Source organism: Poecile atricapillus, chromosome 20, assembly GCF_030490865.1.
Source record: "Poecile atricapillus isolate bPoeAtr1 chromosome 20, bPoeAtr1.hap1, whole genome shotgun sequence".
Classification (NCBI taxonomy): Eukaryota; Metazoa; Chordata; class Aves; order Passeriformes; family Paridae; genus Poecile; species Poecile atricapillus.
In genome coordinates, this window is record NC_081268.1 from 8,191,417 (window position 1) to 8,215,927 (window position 24,511).

The 24,511-nt window shown below is 50.2% G+C and overlaps 1 protein-coding gene across 1 annotated transcript in view; it reads left to right on the forward strand.

The window, feature by feature from the left end:
* Positions 1-24,511, forward strand: part of ASTN2 (astrotactin 2) — a 305,793-nt gene that overhangs the window by 82,383 nt on the left and 198,899 nt on the right. The window contains exons 4-5 of the mRNA XM_058853725.1: positions 8,682-8,831; positions 16,815-16,922. Coding sequence (XP_058709708.1) covers positions 8,682-8,831; positions 16,815-16,922 — 258 coding nt within the window. The remainder of the gene's footprint in view (positions 1-8,681; positions 8,832-16,814; positions 16,923-24,511) is intronic.

Consider the following 24,511-nt stretch of genomic DNA (forward strand, 5'->3'; position numbering starts at 1 on the left):
GAGACAGAGGAGGGAAGAAACAGTTGGGAAAGCAGCTTTGAATGGTGCCATAGGGACTGGAACAGAAACAGGGTGGTTTATTACGCCAGCATTTTGCTGAACATCCTGAAGAGATGCTGGATTTGTGAAGTCCTGCTGCTTTGCAGGGCTTGGACTGGCCTCACCCTGACATTCCACAACATCCCAAGTTGAAGAAATACCCTTGGTTTCCCCCTCTTCCAGCCACAGCTGGGTGACTTCTGGCTCCTCAAGTCAGCAGCAGCTCTTGAATGAGGATTTTTGTGGAGTTTTGTGGGGCTGCAGATGCCCAGTGGGGATGTCACGGCAGTTTCATGTGCAGTAGTCCTGATTCCCCAGGTGTCCAAAGTGTTTTCCATCCAGGCGAAATCACAAGCTCACAGAAGATAAGCTGTGAAGTGTTGGCTGTCCAAGGAAAATAAGCCATCAGGAACTATATTTATATAAATGCCAGGCACACATTGTTCATCACTTTGTGCATCACTATGAATGTTTGATAAAGCACTACATTATTTAAAAGTGTAGCTGGGCTGTGGGACAGTTGTTGACCAGGAATAGCTTCAAGATGACTTTTTCTTTTTTCTCTTTTTTTCTTTTTTTTTTTTTCCTTCCCCTGATGGAAAATTTAAAAAAATAATATGATGGTTGTTTACTTGCCTTGGGGGATCTCAGGTGTCCTTGCTTCTCGTGAGTTTCTTGTCTGGGTTGCATCTTGTGTGCAGTGCAGAGGACCTGGGACAGCTTCAGCTCTGAGCAGGGCTGTCACAGAATCCTGGAATGCTTTGGGTTGAAAGGAACCTAAAAGACCATCATGGTCCTTTCCACTATACCAGGTTGCTCCAGGATCCATCCAGCCTGGCCATGGACATCTTCAGGGATGGTGCTTCCATGGTATCAGCATGGAGTGAAAACCTGCCACTGGTTTCTGAAGTCAGACTGATCAGAAGAGGAAGTGGGATGAAGGAGAACAATCCCACGGGGTTCCCTATTTCTGCTGGAAGTATACAGATGCTGGTGAGGACTCAGCCCTTGGGATGTGGGGCTCAGAGCTGAGGCTGCTCTGGACCCTGTCCCCTCAGCAAGTGGTGGGTTTACCTTAGCCCACAGTACTCAGCTCTTTTTCTCTTTGGCTTTTGGTAGCATTGTGGCTCCACCAGTCGACATGTGGACATTTTTCCCCATAATTCCATCCCAGACTTGTGGGTTTTACGGGGAAGGGAGCAGGGAGGGCAGCTGCAGCACCAACTCTTTGCTCTGTTTACGTGTCCTCTTGCCATGAGTTGTGTTTTACCTGGCTACGGCACCGAGACGGTTTTGTCAGCTGGCTCCTAAGGAAGATGGATTGAGGCTGGGCACCTGTGCTGATACTGGGTCTGCAGGCACCTTCCAGCCCCATTTATCATTAGGCACTGACCTCCCTGAAGGACCAGTGGGAGAGGAAACTTATTAACAAGGTGCTTCAAATCAATCCTTTCTGACGGCCCCGCTGAGTTATGGCGTTTGCTGTGACTCTCCCACTGGGTCCTGTGAGTGTGGCAGTGCTCAGCCTCACTGCTTTACCTGTGTGGCTTGGAATGGCTTTGGGTTTGATATCCTGGGTTTTCTGGGTGTTCCCAGGTCTTCTCCTGAGCCAACAAACCAGCTCTCAGCTCATTCTTTCCTGCCTGCTGCCTCCACCCATGTGCTGCCCAGTGCGGGAGGTTGTTGGTCCTTTTGGTGCTGCTTTTGGAGCTGAAGCTCCTGGCCACATTGAGAGATTTTGGTAGTTTGTCCTTCTCCTCTGGGCTGGCATTGCTCCCTCATTCATCCTGGCACGTGGCACAGCATTGTCAGCGCTGTGAAAAATGTCACCTTGTCCGCTGGGCAGAGGAAATGCATTTTCTAAGTAAAAAGTTCCTTCTGCACCATGCTGCTGAGCACGGAGTTGGGTAGCGGTGGAGACTGGAGAGGGGCCACTGTGCCACATTTCCCACCCATTGTGGCCAGCTGTGGCTGCTCCTGGAGCCCTGTCCTGCAACACCCACCCTTTGGGGTGCTGGCACGTGCTCACACTCCCTTGACAGATACCAAAGTGCTGCTGCCTCCAGCTTTGTCCCCCAGCACTGGCTCCTCAGACAGATGGGGACGGGACTTTTTCCCGTCCTCAGTGAGTCCCTGCCCTGGCTGGCTCCATGGGGCAGTGTCTCCTCTGGCTCTGCAGAGCTGCAGGAGCTGTGTGGTGGAGAGAGGGAGCTGGAGGTCAGTGCTGAGCTCTCCAGCCGGTGTCTCTCCTCCACGCAACATTAGCTCGGGCTGTTCCGTGTGCCCATTAGCACCAAATCAGGAAGCTTCCTCCAGAGTGTTCTTATTTAACTTTTCAATTATTTGATAACTTGAGGAGCATTAGCTGATACTGAGGGTCTGCCCATCTTCCCTCATCCTCTCTGCTTGTTGCCTAAGCCAAAAAGTTATGATGTCTCATAAAAAACCCTAAGTTAAGGGTTTTATTAGAGCCGAGGAAATGGGAAATGGAGTTTCTGTTGGACTGGATCTCCTCAGCGCTGGGGCAGCACCCCACTGGCAGAGGTTCTTCCTTCCAGGATAAAGAAATAAATGCCCTGTACATGTCAGGGGAGGGGTGTGCTAGAAAGTCTTTGCCCCATGGAAGAGCTGAGGGTTTCCTGGCCAGAAACAGCTCCTGGTGAGGAGCAGCTGGAGCAGCTCCAGAGGTGCAGGAACCCATCAGCTTTCAGGAGCTGCTCTCCAGGCATAGGCATGAGGCAGAGATGGGACTGTCGGACCGCAGCTCTTCAGCATTTGATCTTTCCTAATAAGTTTATAATTACATTGCATTATCTTAATTACCAACAGGAGAAGTGGGGGGAGCGTGGGGAGGGAAAGGAGGGAGCTGGAGAGGCAGGGAAGGTGCAGGGTGAGAGTAACTCCCAGCCTCCATCCGCGGGGCCGCGGCTGCGGTCGGAGTTGGAAATTATGCCATTAATACAATGCTTATTCATTTCCCATCGTAAAAAAAATGGAAGCGCGTTCCGAATGAAATTAACATTCCGTGACATTTTCCGGTAAACGGTGAGTTTGCACACATGAGTGGAGGCAATTAGCTGGGAAGCGACTGAGCGCCGTGACTGGGGAGAGGATGAAGAAGGGTCAGGGCAGCCGGTGCTGGGTGGGTGCTGCCCTGGGCTCCGGCTCTGCCCATCCCTTCCCAGTGGGATGGGGATCCTGCCAGTTCCTGCCCACCCAGCTGCAGTGAGCATGGGAGCTGCAGATGTTCTCTCCTGCTCTCTGCAGATGGGGGGAAACAGCAAAGTTTGGCAATAGAGGCAAAAAGGAAAGAGAGGCTGCACGTCCAGAAGGGTTTTGGGGTGCCCTGGAGTCCCTGTCCCCACTGCAGGATGCTGTTCTCCATCCCCCTCCCACTGCACACCAGCCTTTCCTGGCATCCCCTTTCCCGTCATGCTCCTAAAGCTTTATTAGAACCCAATGGAGAATTTTTCCCAGATTTGTTAAACTACTGAAAACTTCTGATCCTATCAGGACTTTTTTTTCCGTGCCTCGTACCAGATAAGGGCTGTGCTGGCTCTGAGCCCGGAGCTGAGGGTGGTGGAGAACGGGGTAGGGAAGCAGTCATCTCATGAATATATGAAGGAGGAAAGTACATTTGTTCTGTTTCCTTCAAAGGAGACATCTTGAATAAAACTTTATCTCTTCTTCTGCTTCCCTTCCCCTCCAATTTGCAATTGAAATCAGACTTTTGCGTATAAAGATCTATTTTTATAGTGACAGATTTATTAATGTATATAATAATCTATTAATGTATTAATAGCTGTGTATTAATAGCTATGTATTTATAGCCGTGCTAAAAAAGTGTATACAGCCTCTATTTTAAAACTCAACAAAAAGGGCCAGGAGAGAGAAGAAAGAAAAAGTTGACATGGAATACAAGGCTGTTTTCAAAATGCTCCTGGGTTCCTCTCTCTGTTGCTGTGTGTGGGATCCCCACTCTGTAAAAGAGCTTTTTGGAGATCCTTCTTCATCCTTGCATTTGATGTTTTTCGTATATATCCATATATATAGAGAGAGATATACATTTAAATCAGAGTACAGATATGGAGATATATTTATGTATTTAAATAAAACAGATATTTATGTCCTGAGTTGGTTGTGGAATGCAACCAGCAGCTTCCCTGTGTTTCTTGGACACAAGTGGCTGCATGTGGCACCTGCCATGGACTGCTGGAGATCAGGGGACAAAGGGGACAGGCTCTCCTCGAGAGAGGTTTGGTGGCTGGAGGAACACAGGGAGAGGTGAATTCCCAGTGTTTCTCCTGCCTTTGCCATATTCCCTGTGCTCTGTGGCAGGATGTTGCTCTCCAGATGTGTTTTCCTCTGAGTACGTGCGGAGCTGTTGTACAAATCTCTCCCACTGCCATCACATCAGCATCAGTGTAATTACCTAATTTTATGCTACTAAAGCTCTGTGCTTTGTGGAGCTCGGTACCTTCAGGGTGGCACTGTTGAAAATCAGTCCACATCCCAGTCTCAGAACAAACACCGTTAGTTATTTCATGCTTCGAAAAGCAACAAACACCCATTATTTAGAGCTGGTGAGAAATCATGGTTTCCACCATGTGGAAAACTTCCAGCATTGTGAAATTTATGCTTGTTCCAAAATAGGATTGGAAAGTCAATTTCTTGAAATACTTTGTTGAACAGAAATTTCTAAAATATTGATCCAGAAACATCAAAATGAGCTTGCTGAATATCATGGGGTTGATTTGGAGGAAACAATTATAATGTTATTAAAGTGGAACGTTCCTGGTGTTCCCGTGGCATGTTAGGGACGTGATGATGTATTAGACCTTTAGAGCCCATGTCAGTGGTTCCCAGGAGAGTCCCCTGCCCTGTGCCTAGAAAAAGCAGAGTATTTGAAAAATACTGGAAGCAGTCAGTGAAAGGAGAGTCTTTAAGAAATGTCTGAAGTGCGGGGGCTGCATACCTCATGTGACCATGCAGGTCAGGAGGTAAAAACCCCACTGACCTTGGCTTCTAATTGCACCCAAACTTTTCCCATTTAATCCTTGATCGAGTTTGTCTTGTTGCAAAATGCTCAGCCGAGCAGCTCTCGAGATGCTCTGGAGTTATTCCTCTCCCTGAAACTCTGGGAGCATTGTGGCCACTGTTAATATTGAGGGATCGATAACTTGCCTTCTGACAGCCAGAAATCAAAGAGAGGAATGGGAAAACCAGATGCTTAAAAAAATGTATTTTATAAAAATATGTTTTAGTCCATAGCTAGTGGGGGAAGCTCTGATAGAAGCTGCTGCAGCTGTGGGAGTGCAGGTGTTGTGTGAGGACAGCACAGATGTTGTGGCTCCAGAAAAAGAACCTGTAAGCCAGACACCAAAGACTTTGAGGCTCAGGGAAGCTGGCACCTTTGCAGACCTTAAACCTCACTGTTTTAATAAGATGCAAAACTCAAGGACTATCCAGCTCTCCCACCACCCAATGGCACCACGAGGTTTGAGCCTGCTTTGGGGAGGAGCTGCTCCACTGGGGTTCTCAAGGCCATGGCTGAAGACTAAAACACCTCAGCAAATCTGAGAGCTTTTTTCCAAGATCTGTGGGGTATTTCCATCACTGCCTGGCTTTGCTGGCTGGGAACAGGTTGCATAGTCAGAGGGGTTTGGTGGTGCCTTGAGAAAGTCTTGGAATAACGGAGAAAACACCCAAGTGCATCTGAAGGGGGCTCACAAATAACTCATCTCTCAAATAGGGTTTGTGGGTGGTTGCACTGATCCAAGCCTGGGACTCTGAGGTGGGGAATCCGTCCTGGGATGGTGAGATCCTACTTGTGGCATGTCCCCAGAACAGCCCCCTGTACCCATCCTGTGGAGGGTGCAGCTCTCCTGGCTGTGCTGGAACGAGCGCTGCTGCTTCCCATCCCCATTGCAATGTATTTTTACCCAAACATTGCTCATATTGTTCAGCTGATGACTACTTTTTGTTGTTGTTATTGTTGTTGTTGTAATTTTTAAGCCAAACAACATATTTTCCCACTGGAAATTGTGCCAGCAGAAAGGAAGGAGGAGAGAACGGCTCTGGATAGGAATTGTTTTGTGGGAGACGTGCAAAGGAATAGGGGAGCCATAAGGAGGGAGAGCAAATCACTTTTCAAATAGAATATGGGGGTGGACAGGAGGGAGGTGTTCGTCAGGAATGTGTGCTGTGCTTTGCAAAGGTAGGGTGACCTTCAGCTGTGTCCTTAAAGTGCTGCTGGAGAGGGAATCTGATTTTGTGGGGGCAGGAGAGCCTCGTGATTCCCCTGCTCCAGCCTGCTCCCGGGAGAGATGGAGATCACAGCCTCGTTCCAAACCTCGGGGTGGATCTCACCACCTCTGCCAGGCTGGAGGATCTCTCAGCACAGTGACGAAGATGTGAGCTCAGTACTCCGGGTAGATTTATCCTGGGAACTGGGGAGGGGAGAGAAGGCGTTTGGCAAGCTCTGCTGGAGGGGAGGACAGTCCTGTCGCCTCTGAAATGTGTCGTGTTGGGCCAGCGCTGGGAGGAGCTGCTGCCTGGGCACTGCTGACGGGGCTGTGTCGTGCTGGGAGCAGCGTGTGGGTGCTGTGGAGGTGCCAGGAGCTGCTGGCTGAGCCCCTGCTTGGCACAGGCAGTCCAGGGGGGGATTGCAGGGCTGTGTGGAATAGAGTAGCTCAGTTGGAAGTGATCCACAAGGATCATCTAATCCAACTGCCTCACCAGTTCAGGGCTGGCCTGTAGTTAAAACAAATTATTAAGGCCACTGTCTACCCCACAGCAGTGCTTCTTCCCATCCTTTTCTGACCAGTTAGAACCTCCAAGAGCTGCTGTGGGGCAGCCCAGGGGGCAGTTTGGTTTGCAGTGGACTGTCTCTCTCGTGGCTGTGATGAGCATCCCCAGCCAGTGCTGTCTCATTGCGTTATGGTGCAGTGGTCTCTCCTCTCTCCCTTTTGGCACTGCTGGCAGTGCATGAAGGGCTCTCCCTTCATCCCTCACCCCTCATGCTCACACAGTTGAAGCTCTGCTGTCTTTCATTTGTCACTGAGGTTTTTTTCTATGCTGCCCACCCATGCCAAACTCAGCCTGCTGAGATCTTGTCAACCAGGGTCTTTTCTCATTTCTCATTTTCCCTACTTTCCCTTTTTTTCCCTTTCCCGCTCCCCTTCCCTTTCCTTTTTTCCTTTTTTTTTTTTTTTTTCTTTTTTCTTTTTGTCTTTTCTTCTCCTGCTTTACTTTTCTCTCTGGGGAGGCTGAGGACATCACCTCATCACCTGTGGGATTTAGAGAGAAGGAAGGGAACCTGTCCCATGGCACTGGGTGCTGAGGGCTCTCTGCTCCCTGCAGCACGGCTGGGTGTTGGACAGTCTGCTTCAGGCTCTGTGTTTAGGTGAAATCCTTGCCTAGAATTACAAATCATGCCTCATCCTGCATGTCCAGCTTCTGTTCCAACTGAACTCTAAATCCCCTGCACGACACTGGGAAGGGAATTGGTGTCTGTGGTGCAGAGCAGTTCTGCACCCTGAGCTTGCCGGGTGCCTGAGGAACATCGTGCACATCTGATGTTTCTGGGTCCAGCAGAGGTGATGGGCTGATACATCAGCCCATAACTCCTGGCAGGCTGGGAGCTCCAGGGTGCTCACTTATGCCTTCTTCAAGTGGGACATGTGGTGACTCTAGGACCTGGGATCCCTCCCTGCCATCTCCAGGGTGGAGCTTCAGAGGGGACTTTGGAACTGGAAATGGAGACAGGACAGAGGTTGTATCCTGCTAATGAGTTTATTTAGGGAGCTGACAGAGGCCAAACCAGTGCTGAACCTGGGAGACCTCTGTGTCCTGCAGGACAAGACTTTTGACCCCAAATTTCATTTTTGCTTTTTGTGAGTAGTTTCATGATTTCCTGTTACTGCCCATTGTGCAGCTGGGTAGGGAGCTGCATCGGAAGTTCTGGGGGAATTTTTTGGCATTACTGAGTTGAGGATGTGTGAGAAGAAGGACAGGAATTGCTTAAATATCAGCATGGTGAGGCACATGCCCTGGGGCATTGCAGGAAGTTGTTTCCTGACTCCAGGTGCTGCATTCCAGCACGTGGGTGCAGCCTGTGGGAGACCCCAAGGAATCCTGCTGCAACTCAGAGCATTCCTGGACCAGCTGCACTTTGCCTGACTGCCACCCCAGCCTTCCCATCATTCCATAATCCCAAACTTGCCTGTTGGAGAGTTCCTGCTGCCCTAAAACACTGCCAAGGTTGGGGTACAATCCTGAATAAACCCAAACCCACCTGAGTGCCCTGTATGATTTGAACCTTTCAGGCTGTAACTTCGGTAAAGGCATGACACTTCCAAGTGCACATGAGGGAGAGGCAAGGAATGTTCCAAAATGCTGGAAAGCAGCGTGGAAAATGCAATTTCTGTAAGCTCACAATCTACTAGTATGAGTGGCTTTGGTAAGATCTGAAAAGTGCCAGATGGATCCCTGTGGGTGAAATCTGAGGGTCCTGGCAGAGCTCCTGCCCCAGGACTGGACTTTGGCTTACACAGGGAAAGGTTTCCATGGGCAGGGGCACACGGTGGCCCAGCTGTTTTTAAAACCACGACATAACCACAGCCCCTCTGCTGGTGTTGCAGCTCCCGAGGTGACGCAGGAGACGGTGGAGTCCCTGATGCAGAAGTTCAAGGAGAGTTTCCGCACCAACACTCCCATCGAGATCGGGCAGCTGCAGCCCGCGCTGCGCAGCACCTCCGTGGGCAGACGGAAACGCCGCAGCCGCCCCCGAGGTACGTGGCCACTGTGACTTTCTTTACTGCTGGATTGCTGCTCTTTTCAAAACAGATTTCTTGGATACCCCCTCATGGGGAGTTTCTCTTAGTTCTGTTTCAGAAAGGGTTCTCCAAAGGCTCCTTAGCTTCTTGTTTATTAGCATGTTATCAAAAGACTTGGTAGGTCTTCCCCAGGCTTTTTCTCAAGTTCAACCCACCATTGCATGGCTCACTTAGGCTTGAAAAGCACAAAATGGCCCGAAACAATTAACCACATTAACATTGACCCAATTAACAATAGACACGTAAATTATTTTACTTAATGACCCAATGACCCATCACCTGTGTGCTGCACTGCGTCATTCTCTATCCAATCACTTTCTACTACTCAAAAACCTCCAGAAGAAGATGAAGAAGAAGGAAAAGAGACAACACCTTAAATCTTCCATATTGTCTTCTGTTTTCTAAACTAGTTTAAACTCTAACTTTTTCACCCAGTGACTTAAGAAAACTAATTTACACACCCACACTTTTAGCTTTTCTATCTAACTCTAAGAGTTGTTTTCATGTAACACCATGAAAACATGCCCATAAATTTCATGTTATATGAAATTCAGTGTTGTGACTATTGTGCATCTTGGGTGCAGCCTCTGGGAGGTTTTGACTGCCCAAGGTGCATCTCTTGAAGGCCTTTAATAAATATCTACTTTTATTGTCTTAATCTTGTCTAGCCTCTGTTCTAGGGAGCCCCTCCAAGGCACGAGCCGTGGCCAGAGGAGCTTGGCTGGGGAGGAAGGTGGGAGCCTCCTCACCCTCGTTGCTGAACGTGGGGACACCAGAGCTCCTCTGTGGTGGGGTGAGAGAGGGACAAACCCCACACAGCATCCTCTGGGTGGGCTTGTGGAGGTGCCTGTGAGGTGTCACATTGTGTCCCCTCCAAGGGATTCTGCTGCAGCAGAGTTTCTTGTCAAGTTTTAGTTTCATGAAGGGGTGAAATTCACTTTGGCTGTCACTCACATCATTGGGACATCTCTTCTTTCTGCTTTCCCAGTGCTTAGATGCTTTAGGAGCTGCACAGAGAGTGGGAGCACAACACTGATGTATCTAAAGGCCGTACCACACAAAAGGCTGTGCCAAGGGTTTGGGTCCAGATTTCCATCTCTAGAGGAGGAGGAGGAGATGTCTGATCCCTTCAGGGATGATGGGGATGAAGGGATGATCTCCTAGCCATGATCTGCCCAGTGCACTGAGGGCCTTTGTGTCAGCTCTGGGAGCTGGGGAGGAAATCCTTTTCTTTCTGTTTACTGTTGGTTTTGTTTTTCTTTTATTTATGAGTCTGAAATGTGATCTTTTATTCCTGATACATTTTTCTGCGATACAGGCCTGGAGAGGGCTTTTTTTTTTATTATAGCTCTGCCCATAAATTATTTACTTAGTGTGAAGAAAATGTTCTGACTCTTTAACTGGTTTAAATTATTTGGTTTGTTTTCTAGTAGTTATTCAAATACGTGTCTCTGGATTTTAGTGTGGGTGTGGGTGCTCTGGGGTCCACGGGGACTGTCTGGGAAAGTTTCCCTGATTCCCTGCTCCAGGCTCATCATTTTTTGGTGTGTTTTTATTCCATTTTTGAACTGCCTGAAGGTAAGAGGCTTTTTGGTCACTAATGGAACAAGTCAGTTAATCCTTGCAGCTGAGCTTAGGAGGAGACACAATGCCCAGCTCAGGCAGATCCTCTGGCTGGGTGGGAGCAGAGTGTGCCCCTGAGGCAGCCTGGCTTGTCCCCAGTCTCTGGAGACACCCCCACCCCATTTCCCACCTCCCCAGGGCCTATCAGTGACCCCAGGAGCAGCCAGTGCTTATCAGGACAAGAGCACCCTTGGTCTCCCTCCACCTCTCCCCACTGGTTTCCTCAGCATGAGAAAATGAGATTGCTTTGTACCCAGTGTCTGTGAGGAGCCTGAGGCAGAATTTACCCCACAGACTTCAGGAGGGGACTCTGTCCCCATTGTCCCCAGCCACGGGGATCCCTCACCAGCACACCCTAAAAAAGGGATTTTAAGCTCTCAGTCATCAGAAATCTCCAAAAAGCCAGGTAGTCCCAATGTCTCCAGTGGAGATCTCGCTCTGCACAGCCCCATCCCATCCATCCTCTTTTCCTCTTAATTTAAATATCTTTTTGCTGGTAGAGGTGCTGGCTGGGCACTGTTGCTGAGCTGATCCATGCCTTTCCCTGCCCATTCCCTGGCTTCTTCTGTGCCAGAGGTTTTGTTTTTACAGCCTGTGGTTACCTGTGCCTCTGGCAAGTGTCTAGAGTGCAAACAACCCTTCAGGGTAAAGGATGATCCCACAACTCAGGATGTTTACATTTTCCATCCAGCTGCAAACATAAACCCTTTGCCTCATTAATCCATTGCAATCCATGAGACTTTTTTTTCCTCCCCCTAAATGAAATTGTCCATTTGGGATACATTCATTTCCTCCTAACAGCCGTGTGACAGTTCTGCTGATGGAGTTTGCATCCAACTTTGTTTCTGGGTAGTGACAAGTCAGCCTGATGGATGCATGTGTGTAATTATTTTCTTGCGGTTTGATTTAATTAATGTTTAACTTCATCAAAGCCCTACAGCTGGAGCGCTGTCCCTGCAGGAACTGCACACAGCAGAAGGATTTCCTCTATGGAAAGTCTCTGAAAGGGTTTCTGAGTGCTGCTCCTTCAGAAGGATGGGATAAACCATCCAAAGCAGAGCACAACCTGACCCCCAGCCCAAGGGAAACAAATCTGGGATAAACTTTGCCTTGCTTTACCTCCCTGCTCTGAGTGAGCTTAAGCTGCTGCCCATTGCTCCTCATTAAATCTGATTTTGCCCTGAGTGTTTCCAGCAGCTCTGGGAAAGGTGCTTTTCCCAAGTAGATTGACTTTTAAAAAAAACAAACACCAAACCACACCACCCTCTCTATTTACAGTGCCATATAATTTTATTTTGTCTAATGCCTCTTTCATACAACCTTTCTCCCTAAACACTTCTGTGGAGTGAAGCACATTCAGAGCTTATAAATAATTGAGGGAGAGATGGAGAGAGCTGAGGGTGGGAGGGCTGGGCTGGGAGGAAGAGATCTCTGCTGGGGGCTGGCAGAACTGGCCGATGGAAGGATGCTGCATCCCAGGGAATTTATTGATCCTGAAATGCAGCCCTGGAGCATCCCAGGCTGGCAGCCCCAGAGCTGGGGAGCCCTGGGGAGAGGCAGTGGGGCAGGGGTGTGGGTTTGGCAGAGGGAGCAGGCTGTGTGCCCGGGGTTGGGATGCAGCTTTGGGGGCGGCTGGTGTGCGCAGAGAGGGGGTCTGGTGCCCTCTCCTGGGGCAGGGCTTTAAAAACACTCTGGATTTGGGAAGAAATCTCCCGAAATGATCCTTTTCCCGAGGCAGGATGTGCTGTTCTTTGGCACGTGCAGTTCTTGTGGTTTGGGGGTCTTGGCTGTGCCCCGAGTTACCCAAAACCCCCTGAGAGGGGAGAGCTGAGGCTCAGCTGGGCTCATCCATGGTCCTCTGCTCTCACCTTGCCCTGTCTGAGCATCCTGTGGTGCCTGTGCAGCATCACGTTTTGCTGGTGAGGCTTTTCTGGAGTTCACCTGGGAGCTTTCACCTCACCTGGCTCATAACATCATGTCCAGCTCTTTGAGTTGGTCCTTGGTAAAAATAAAACCCTTCAGGCTGTGCAGGGTGTCTGGGATCAGCATGATCCCAGTTTTTCACGGTGGTTGTGACCTGGTTCTCACCTGGTTGTTGCACCTCCAGTGCTGGGGGGTGTTTTAGGTAGAGACAGAAGGAAGAGGGAAGATCAGTGAGGAGGAAGAGTTTTCTTCAGCTGTATGTGAAGCCAGCGTGTGTGAACATACCCCTACCACAGGGTGCTTTGTTTTAAAAGCCTTTTTTTTTTGTTTATTATTTTATAATTTTGGGGTTGACTAGGCAAGTTTCAAAATAAAATGGTTTTGTATTTTCTTTTTCTCCTTAAATCTGCATCTAATTTACCTTTCTCTGACCACATTTTGATTTTTTTCTTTCTTTTTCTTTTTTTTCTTTTTTTTTTCCCCCAGTTGTCTGGTGCTCTTTTCAGGGCTAAATTAATTAAACTGAAAATTTCCACTTAGCTAATTGCATTGCTCTGCCAGCTCTTAGTGCATGGACTTTGCTGCTGTGCTGGGGAGGGCATTCCTCACCCAGTTTTTACTGGGAAGCCAGGGAATAAAGGGCCTTGTTGAACACCCAGAAGTCAACGTTGCACGGGGTGAGTGAGCATGGGGTGGGGTGAACCCAACGTGGTCGATGAGGGAAGTTGTGGGTCTTGAATTCCATGGAATGAACAGGGATTTGCCCCTTTTCTGGAGGAAAAGGATGCAGAGAATCCTTTTTCCATTGATGGCAGCTGCAGGGCAGAGGGATCACAAAGATGTCACCCGAGGTGGCACCGTGGGGACAAAACCAAGCTTCCACTTCTATTGTAACATCCAACTTTGCAGGATTAAGTAGCTGAGGTCAGCTTGGCCTCAGATAGGAGTTATCCAAAGCGCTGCTGTTGCTTATTTCTTTATTTTAACTCAGTTTTTGATCCCTTTTGCATCTATAGCTCTTTTGCCTGCGATGTTCTGCGACCTCCTGGCTTCGGGGAAAGGATTAAAAATGTCATGTTTGTTTTTTATTTCCTCTTTAATGACAAAACCCTCGCTTTGAAAAATATACACGTGGCTTCAGCTAACAAAAAGTCTTTGGGGATAACTGCAGTTCCTGAATTTTATTTCCTTATCCCCACTCAGAATTAACGGGGCCATCTTTAATTACGCCATAACGAGGTGTTTGCCTTGGCACCCCGCCTTGCTCCCCACTAAATTAATGCTGCACTCAGAACAAGCGCCCTGCCCCGGTGCCTGGCTGAGCTGAGATCCATTTGAAGGGATTAACGAGCTTGTAAATCTGCAAACAGGATTAGAAACAAGAGCATCTTCCTTGAGCTCCCCTTCCCCTCCCTCCTCCTGCCCCAGTGCCTGGTGAGAGAGCTGGGCAGGAGATGAGGGGCTGGGTGAGCAAGGGGAGCTTTGTTTTTTCTCCAGTCTCAAAAGCAGGAGTAAACTGGGTGTAACAATGGTGTATCTCCCCATGAGAGCTGCTGGAGAGAGTTGCCAGTGCATTACTGATACCCAGCACTTCAAAATTGCCATTTCCCTCTTCTCTGTCTTTTAAATGTCTTATTCCAGTGTGTAACTGATTGCAGTGATTAGGAGCTTTTTGTTTTCTGATGCTTGGTGTTTTTCCTCGCTGTTTTTGAAGCAAAGGGAATGCTGACCAGGCAGGACTGCTCGGCTTTACCTGGTTGCTGTCCTTGTCCATCAGTAATTGCTTGTTTTTTGGTAACTGCAGAGGTTCTCTCTGCCATGAGCATCCTTGGTCCCATCATGATTATTCCTCATCCCCGTGCCCTGGTGAGCAGCCTGTGACCAAGGCTGGCTGTGGAGCTGGGAGAGGAGGCATTGCCCCAGTTGTAAATGTCTCCCTGGGCTAATTTGGTCAGATTTTGAGGCCAGTTAAACATGAAATCAGGCTCACGGCAGGATTACTTGAGGATTAGCATCCCTGTGTCCTCCAGGTTGCCTCAACTGGGTTCTGAGATCCTCAAAACCACCCCTAAGATGTGTCCCAGCATCCTTGATGGCACACAGGTGTAAAAGCACATCCCTGGCAGCCGTGTGTGTGCCCCAGGCTCGTGTTGCCAGGCTGACCCCTGGCACCGCATGTTGGGTCAGAGGAGACGTTTCCTCTGCGGGCTGGGGACCTGTGCTGGGTCTCACAACTCCTGTATTTATACATCCTGCTCAGCGCTGGGTAATCGGAAAATGCAATATCGCTGTCACCAGCTCTCTGAAGACATCCAGCCTGAGTAATTTAACATGTCAGCTCCATCCATCACGGCGACGCAGCCGGCACACAAACGCGCAGTGGCCGGAGGGGGCTGGGCCGGTGGCTGGCGGAGCAGCTGCTGCCTGTGCCAGCTGCATGGTCACTTCTGTGGGCTGGGACAGCAGAGAGAGCACCACAGCTCTGCCTCTGTCCACCCCAGCTGTCTGCATGGTCACCTCACAGGGCTGGGACATCACAGAGAGCACCACAGCACTGCCTCTGCCCACCCCAGCTGTCTGTCTGGTCACTCTCTGGGCTGGGACAGCACAGAGAGCACCACAGCACTGCCTCTGCCCACCCCAGCTGTCTGTCTGGTCACCTCACTGGGCTGGGACATCACAGAGAGCACCACAGCACTGCCTCTGTCCACCCCAGCTGTCTGTCTGGTCACCTCTGTGGGCTGGGACAGCATGGAGAGCACCACAGCTCTGCCTCTGCCCACCCCAGATGTCTGCATGGTCACCTCACAGGGCTGGGACATCACAGAGAGCACCACAGCTCTGCCTCTGCCCACCCCAGCCAGCTGCATGGTCACCTCACTGGGCTGGGACAGCACAGAGAGCACCACAGCTCTGCCTCTGTCCATCCCAGCTGTCTGTCTGGTCACCTCTGTGGGCTGGGACATCACAGAGAGCAGCACAGCTCTGCCTCTGTCCACCCCAGCTGTCTGTCTGTGTGACAGGGGCCAGCTCTGCTGCTTGGGATGGTGACAGGGGGCTGTGCCATGTCCTGCCTGCACAGGCAGCGTCCTGGTCCCTCTCCCAGGCTGTGCTGAGCTCTCAGCAGAGGGGGGACCCTCCCACAGCTGGTGTGTGTCCCCCAGCCCTGCCCTGCTCAGTGAGAAGGGGATGTGCAGCAGGGCTGCAGCCCTGGCTGGCTGCCCAAGGGCCTGCGTTAGAAGCCCAGGTTAATTAAGATTTTCCTTGCTCTTGCAAATAAGCCTTATTGGCCTTACCACTCTGCTGTGCCTTTCAAACCCCTGGCTGTGGGTGGATCATGGCACTGGATGTTTTTTTCCTGTTTTGGGCTGAAGAGGGGTTGATGAGGGTCATGGTTTGGGATCTTTAATCCCCCCAGGCCCCTGTCCAAGCGCTAAATGCTGCTGCACCGACCCTTCCTGCTGCTTCCAGGAGGAAAGGAGCCGGCAGAGCCTCTTCCTGCCCCTCTGCTGAGACTGCCCTGGAGGGCACTGCTCGGCCAGGCCAGGGCATGGCCAGGGCAGGAGCCACGTGCCGAGCCCCTGGCGTCCCTCTGGCTCCTGCCAGCCACCTCTCATCACCGTGATTGAGGATTTCAGAGGGCAGAAGGCACCGCTCATTTTCTGTTCTTCTGCCAAGAAATGGAGAAATTGTTCTGCTGCCTAGAATAAAAGATTTTTTAAAAACAGTAAAATATTTTAATGGCAGTTTAAAGGGCCACTGTCAACCCCCAGAGGCCTCTTTTCTTTAAGCTCTGCAAAGATTGAAGCACTTCTGCCAATTAGAGTCTGTGGTGCTTTTTAAGCATCCATCGTGTCTTGGTGGTCTGGGGATGAAGCCAGCTGGGCTCCTGCTGCATCCCACACCGTCTGGAGAGGGAGAGACTGGGTGAACCATGGGCCAGCCCCGCTCCTGTGGGTCCTGACTGCTGCTGTCACAGCAAGCTGGGGGAGCAGATGGGCCAAACTGGGTGCTGAGGAGCAGGAAAGACCCTCAGGGGGGTCCTGAGTGCCCCCCAAGTGCTGTAATCTCCCTGTACCATTTGTCCTTGTGGGGTTTGCTAAAATTCACTGCATTTCGCCATGCAGGTGTCCTCAGGGAGAGCAGCTGCCACACTCAGGGGTTTTCTTTGCCAAGTCCCTTGAAATACATTTGTGTTTTTATTTCTTAGAATAGATTTTCTATTCTTCTAACATTCACATCACTCTAGGTATTGTGGGGGTCTTGATTTTTGATGAATCATGAGTAGGGATTGCTGGCCAAATCCTCAGTTCTGCTGAGGAGCTCCCGGCTCCACCTGCTCCTGAGCATCCCAGCTGCCAGGGCTGATTTTTTCCTCTCTATTTCCTGCAGGTGGGATCGGTTTTGGACGTGCCAAAGGCAACTCTGGCTCAGAGGCAGACGATGAAACCCAGCTCACCTTCTACACGGAGCAGTATCGGAGCCGGAGGCGAAGCAAAGGTACAAGAGGACACTGTGATTGCACACTGGTGTCAGGGGAAAAGAAATGCTTGAGCACCTAGGCTGTCCCCGTGGGTGATGGTGTCTGGCACTGCCCGAGTGTAAAGGACAGCCACATCAGTCTGTGGTGGTAAGGACATCTCAGGATGTGCTGTTTGTGTGATGCAGCACCGTGCAGGAGCCATAAATCCCATTTCCCAGAGATGCTGATAAAGTTCTGGGTTTCTTTGATGGTTTCTGACATCAGTTACCCTCCACATGTCATGGCACATCCCCAAAGTCACACCAACAGGGAGCAGTTGTGTCTGTCCTCGTCCTGGCACCAGTGCAGCTGTCAGTGATGGTTACCTTGGCAATTCCTTGCTCCAAACTCCCGTTTTCTACCCTTTATTTCCCATGCAAAGCAGCCATCGGATGAAAATTTCCCAGCCTTCCTCTTGGCACAAAGGCAATTAAAAAGAACAAATTCAAAATGAGGGTTGGGGCAGGGATTTGTAGACCCAAGTCCCTTCAGGCTCTTTTGTGAGTTAGAGAAGCCGAGGAACTAAAATATCATCTGGAGTTTGAAATCAGCGTCCGCGTTTCCTCTCGTCACATCACGCCGGATCGCTTTTGTTCGGGACTCTCAGCCTTTGGTGGAGGAGAGGACGAGTTTCTCTGCTGCTGCTACTGGGTTTGAAAAATCGCTGTCGGGAAATAACTCCGTTGGGAAGCAATTTAAAAATTGCACAGCGGGTCTGCTCCCTCCATTTGTTTTGTGCACGGAGCCGGGCCCCGGCAGAGCGCGGCAGCCAGATGGATGCCGGTGCCCACCGTGGCAGCACGCTGCCCCATTTGTTTCCATGATAAGCCATTCCCATAAATGCTTCCAATGTGTTTATTTGAATGTGAAATTACCTCAACACCTCTGATGGGCTCGATGGTTTGCACACTGGAATAAACTCACGCATGCACGGGGTGATCAGAGGTTGGGCTTTCGGTTTTGTGTGTTTGGGGTTTTTGGGTTTGTTTTTTTTTTTTTTTTTTTTTCATTTTTCTGTGTGGTTCAGAACCAAAAGAAATCATCACCGTGTTTAAAATGAGCTTTTGATGAGAAGGATGAGAGGATTCGTGAGTTCCTTACCTGTTGCAGTACAAACACAGCTGCGTTCAGGGGAAATTTATAGAATCAGAATCCTGGAACAGTTTGGATTGGAAGGGACCTTAAAATACCTTGTTCCACCCCCTGCCATGGCCAGGGACACCTTCCACTGTCCCAGGTTGCTCCAAGCCCTGTCCAACCTGGCCTTGGACACTGCCAGGGATCCAGGGGCAGCCAAAGCTGCTCTGGGCACCCTGTGCCAGGGCCTGCCCACCCTCAGAGTCAAGAATTCCTTCCCTTTTTAAGCTTAAGCTTAAACTTTCTCCTAACCCTGCCCTGTGCCAGTCTGAAGCCATTTCCCCTCACCCTGTCATTCCATGTCCTTCTCTAGAGTCCATCTCCAGCTCCCTTCAGGTACTGGAAGGCTGCATTATTCATCCCTAAGCCTTCTCTTCTCCAGGCTGAACAATCCCAACTCTCTCAGCATTTCCTCATGGGAAAGGTGTTCCATCCCTCTGATCATCTTTGTGCCTGTGTGACAGAAGGAAGGAATCAGTTGTGCTGCAAACAGGGACAAAAGAAACTGTCCCAAAATGGTGCTGATGCAGGGATCGCATTCCCCAGGTGCTGGAGTAGCTTTTTCAGTGACTTATCCAGCAATACTGGGCAGGCTGTGACAGCCCTTGGGCACTTTGGAAATGTCACTGAAGTTTGGGGTTTTTTCAGCTTCCACTAAGGAAAGGGGTGATAGGGCACAGGGAAAGTATGGAAAACTGTGTTTTAATGAGAGGCAGAGAAATCTTTGCAAGGCTGCCTTGATGCCATTCCTCTTGAGGTCAACTGCTCTGTCAGCCTCTTGAAAAAGACTCATACTGGTTGCTGGGTACAAAGGTATTTTTATTGACGTCTGTGTTGGTTTTTGGTTATTGGTTTTAGCTTCCTTGTAGGGCAAATATAAAGGAAGAGATGAATGGGAAGAATCCCTTTCTTTCCCTGTGAATAAGCTGTTGTTCACCTGGGCAGCTTTGATGGCTGGGTTTGAAGGGAATTCAGGAGGCAGAGCTGCCTCGCGCCGTCGCGCAGGGCTGGCTGTTAGATCTGCCTTAGTGTTTGAGCAATGCTGTGAGAACCTGGTTTGTTCATGTTCACTGAGGGCTAACTGAGGGAATTGTCTTGCATAAAGTCCCCATTGTACTTCCCCTCCTGTCTAGATAAATTTGGCCATCGCTGCATCCTTGAAAGGAATTTTCCATTATCCTTTCATTGACTCTCCTCTCCCTTATGGAAGCAGAGCAATAGCGTAGTGGGAAGTCGTAGTACCAAACTCATAATTACAAGTTCAGCCAAGATCCATAATTGGACGGGATTGTAACTCTAATAGAGAAGGATGCGTCGTCAGATACAGTTAATTCTTACAATGATGTTCCCCTATCGATTCCGCCAGGCCTGCGTGTCGTTGCAGGTGCCTTTGGATAGTTATCAGGTCCAAGGAGAGGGATTCCTTGGGGTTTCTCTCCTCGGATAAGATTTTGTAGGATTGAGCCTAATTACTTGTACTGTCAAGGCATTGATCCCAGATGATGCCATGGGAAGTTTCCACTTAGGAGGTGTGCAGGTTTGCTTTTATTTGAGCTTGGTTAAGTGGCCTCCTGGAGAGAGAGGACAGCAGGTTCTGTAGTGCTTTGGCAAGGCAGATTAGAGAGACATTCCCACAGGACAATATTCAGCAAGGGAGGGTTTGTTCTGGTAGCTCAGGAGCAGCAGACACACTGGTTTTCAGTGCAGGAATAGCTGGAGAAGTAAGAGGCAGAACCTTTTGTGGCCACAGCGTGCTGCACCACTCACCTTCCCAGCTTCTAGGGCTGTGGGATGCCCTGACTGATGCCACCCTGTCTTTGGAAAGTCTCCTGAGAAATTATAAGGGGGAAGAGTATGAGGAATGGAGCAGAGATCTTCCCCTGGAGTCCTGGTCTTTGCTGCTGTGCTCAGCCCCGTCTCTGGGATCTGAGCTGGGAGAGTCACTGCTATGAGACACTGTTCATACCCAAATCTCCTTCACTGAGACACCCTTTCTCTTCACCACAGTCCCCTGCCTGTGCCCACACCTGCTCCCCACTCTCCACTTCTCTTTGATGGATCAGTGTGAGCTCTGCTCTAGTGTCATGCAGTCTCAAGGGAGCTGGAATTTGGATTGTTTTTTCCAAGTGAAAGAAGTCCTGAGAGAGGCTGTCAGGCTGTGCACAGCTCTGTGCTCAGAGGCTGAAGTGACCCTCAGCTGGGGCCAGGGATATCTGGTTTGCTCCTTCTTGCTGACCCTCAGCACTGACTTCTTGAGGATTGCCAGAAATCAGATTTTCTTGCAACCTATTTGCAACAGGTTTGTGCACTGCAAAGCTCTGCTTGCTGTGGGGGCTGGCTCTCCCCTTTCCCATTCCCCTGGGAGTGCCAGGAAATGTGGGAACTTCTTTGCATTCTGGCTGTGGTGCACAGATGGCTCTTGTCTCCAGCGCTGTCGGTCACCGCACTTTCCACCAGTGCTGGAGTCTCTGTGAGAGAGAAGCTGACAGTGTTGTAAAGATGTGAATCCACATCCCCCGCTGGCCATCAGGGCGATATCAAAGCTTTGATGCTTCAGGGTGGGATGTGTTCAGTCAGGTCCCACTCTGAGTTCGAGAGGAAAATATTAGTAGCAAAAATGCCCCTAAACCGAGGAGGCAGAGCCCTGTGCACAAGCTCCACTCCTGCTCCATCCCTCTTGCTCTGGGGTGGGGCTTGCCTTGTGCCCAGCAAAATGTATTCAGGTCTGACTGTGCAGCCCTGAGTTTCCCTGGTCAGAGGCAGCTCCTGCCTGACGGTGAAATCAAAGAGTGAAAGATGTGGGGGAAGCAGCAGCACCGTAACTCCAAGGCTGTATCAGGCTCTGTGCCCATCTCATTAAGGATTCTGTGGGTATAAATGAGCCCCTCCTTGTACAGGCAAGGTTCCTGCACCTCCCTCTGCCTTCTCAGGCCACAGAGCAGCTGCTCTGTAACACATAAATGTGCAGCAGATGCTGTTCAGCTTCCTGGGTTGGGGGAAACTGAGGCAGGGAAAGTGTTGGTGTCGTATGGAGACCCTGCGAGGGGCTGAGCCATCACAAGCCCATTTGACCCATAGACTCTCTGCCCTCCCTTGCACCCTAGTCTGAGCCTCTGTGACCTGCCAGGAGGTCCCCAAATCTGCTGACAAAGCCCAGGGCTGGGGCTGATGTCACTCCCCATCAAGCAGAGATCAGGTATGGAATTGCTGGAAACCCAGACACAAAGCGTGGGGTGCAAAGGCAGAGAGATGCTGTTGTTCCTGTGATGGTTGAGATGTGCTGGAGGGCTCTCAGCCCAGTCCACCCACCTGGGATGTCTCTTGGAATTCCTCAGCTGGCTGCTGCTCCTCAAGTTGTCTCTGGTGTCTGCTTGAGCTCCAGCTGCACAACCCTGAGCTGCTGCCCCACGCTTGGGTCTGGGATTGCTTCACCCCCCCGGGCATCAGCTGTTCAAAGAGGAACGGGGGAAACTTCCCACAGCTCTTGTTCAAGCTCCCCAGCACCCAGGGAAGGGAAGGCTTTGGGATGCTCCTCGGCTGAGGTCTCTGTGAACAAGGCACCTGGCTGTTTCCATAGCACACGGTGATGGTTTTGACAAATTAGCAGAGTTCAATTATGTACCTTGGATTGGTGTCAGCCCCGTGTGCGTGCGTGCCGGGCTGGCTGCCGGAGCCTTCTGAGGGCTGTTAGAGAAATGAGAAGCTGAGCTTTGATCTGCCTCTGTATTTGGTGTTTAAAACAAGGCCTTTTATAAGGGAATATTAGGTATTCGGAGTCTACTACATATGAGGAAGCTTTGCTTTGATCCTCTCCCATCTCCAGAGGCAGCAGGCACTTATTATTTCATGGGGAGCTAAACGAGGTGCAGAATGAAATTTGGGTACTTTCTCTTTGCTGGTGCCTCTGGCCTCACTGGAGCTGAGTGAATGCTGCAGGCAGGACATCATCCCAACTCTTCCATACTCCTCAGGGAATTGCCTTAGGCTTGACTCACCTTCAAACTGGGGGAGATGCTGCTGGCAGCCAAGTGGGAGACACAAGGTGATGGAGCAAACACGTCAATTTGGGCTGCTTCCAGTGGCATGAAGGAAGAATGGATCTGTCTGTCTGTAGTTTGGAGATGCTTCTCCCTTCCTGGCATCCCTGTGTCCATCCCCTCTTTGTGTGTTCAGCCCATGGTGTGGACACATTAGGAGGGGACACAGAGCTGTTAGGATTCCTCAGAAAGGGACACAGAGCTGTTAGGATCCCTCAGGAAGGGACACAGAGCTGTTAGGATTCCTCAGGAAGGGGCACAGAGCTGTCAGGATTCCTCAGGAAGGGACACAGAGCTGTCAGGATTCCTCAGGAAGGGACACAGAGTTGTTAGGATCCCTCAGGAAGGGACACAGAGCTGTCAGGATTCCTCAGGAAGGGACACAGAGCTGTTAGGATCCCTCAGGAAGGGACACACAGCTGCTCCCTGCAGGGACAGACAGACAGGTCAGTCTGGGTGCTGCACACCCAGCTGGTTTATGGCACATGGAGCTGTGCTGCTCTTTGTGAGGCCAGGAAGGAGCACCCCAGAGGGGACACCGCAGCTCCTATGGGATCTGCAGATCCCAGATCTCAGGAATGAGGTGCCTTCATGATACAAATCTTGTCTTTATGCCCCAGAGCACCAAGGTCCTCCCTCCAGGCTGCCCCCTGGCACCACAGCCATGCTCACACTGTGATGTCCAGGGCAGTGTGACAGTGGGAGATGCTGCTTATTCCCAACCATTCTCTGCTCTCCGTCATGGATGCTGCTTTCCCAGCTAGTGAGCAAACGTGGTGCTTTTGCATGATGGCTTATTCTGCCTGCAGAGCAATGAGGCACTGCAACAGCCCATAAAACTCATTCTGAGTCCCTCCCCATTCCCGCTGGGCTGGGGCTGCTCCAGCTGCCTCTTTGCTCCCCTAATCGCCGGTGGCTGCAGGTCTGGGGGTGTCCTCATGTTCCTGCCCGTGCCAGGGGTACTGAGCTGCTGGGAGCGGGGCTGCTGCTGGAGGCTGGAGCTGCACCAGGGTCTGCAGGCAAAGGGCAGCTGGAGCTGGGGTGGCCACAGGCGCTTTAACTTCCCCGCACTGGCTGGAGATAAAGGCTTTTACATCTGTTCCTGGAGGCAGTGCGGGTCTTCCTATTTATTTATTTATTTTCCGATTGTATCTGATACAGCCTCAGCGAGTAATTGAGTGTTTGAGAGTGAAAAATTATCTCTCCGGCTTGGCCCTTATCTTGACAGCAAAGCAGCACTTTTAATTTAATTTTGTTCAGAGCATGTGGGTAACAAATTTCACTAATCGCTCTGCTGTCGCCCTCCGCATGGTAACGAGCCTCTTGTTTCCCAGGAAGCAGAACATAAACACGGAGCTGGATGCGGGCGGGAGGAGGGCGAGGGCTGGTGCCGGTTGGGAAATGAAGATGCGTTTCCTTGTGGATTCCTGTGGCACGATGGATTTGTCTCCTGGCTGCAGCAGGAAAGCGAGCAGAGGGTGGTGGATGTCGCGTTTGTTCCGGGGTGGTGCTTGGCTGTGGGGGGGGGGAAACTGAGGCACAGAGGGATGTGCCCCAACCCTGGGGAGCTGTTGCAGAGCAGAGATTTGTATTCTCATCCTGTTCTGTCAGTTTGCATCTGTTCCAAAAATAATGGATGGAGGCAAAAGATGGTTTGAGACTATTTTTTATTTATTTTTTTCTTTGAGACTGCAGCTCGATTCCCGATCCCAGCTCTGCCTGAAGGGTGACAGTGGGACAATGAGGAGGGTGGTGAAGGTCCAGCCAGGATGAGGCTTTGGACATCTCTTGCCAAGCAGCTCCTGGGACATCTCCTGCCAGGTTCTGAGCCCTCCCTGTCACCCTGGCCTCTATCACCGCTCTCTTCTCCTGGTTTCTAAAACCAGTTCATCAATCTGACCAGCCCTTCATGTGCTGAGCACAATCCTCCCTGGGCTGTGACTCAACACAAACTATTTCATAGATAATGATTACTTCCTTTTCCCTTTTTCCTGTAGGAATAATGTTTTTGCTACACTGTATTGAAAATTGCTTTCCCTTCTCCTTAAAATGAAACCTTCAACTCAGATTTGCCTTTGTGCTTGTATATTGTAAAATTGGGACTCATTTGGAGTGTAAAACAAAAAAAAGATCAGGCCTTAATTCTAGGAGAAGTGCTTTCATTGATTTTCATGAAAGAAAATTCCAGGGCATGCAATATCTACCTTTAAATATGTAGCTGTTTCTTTAATGTGATTTTATCTGAACCAATTCACCGCTGAGAACATGAAAGCAAAACTGACTTCATTGATTTTAATTGTCCCTGCCCAGAGAAATGCAAAAAAAATATAACAGTGCCAGAAGAGCAAATTGAGTTTGCACAAATTCTTCCCCCCTTTTCTGTGCCAAGGAGG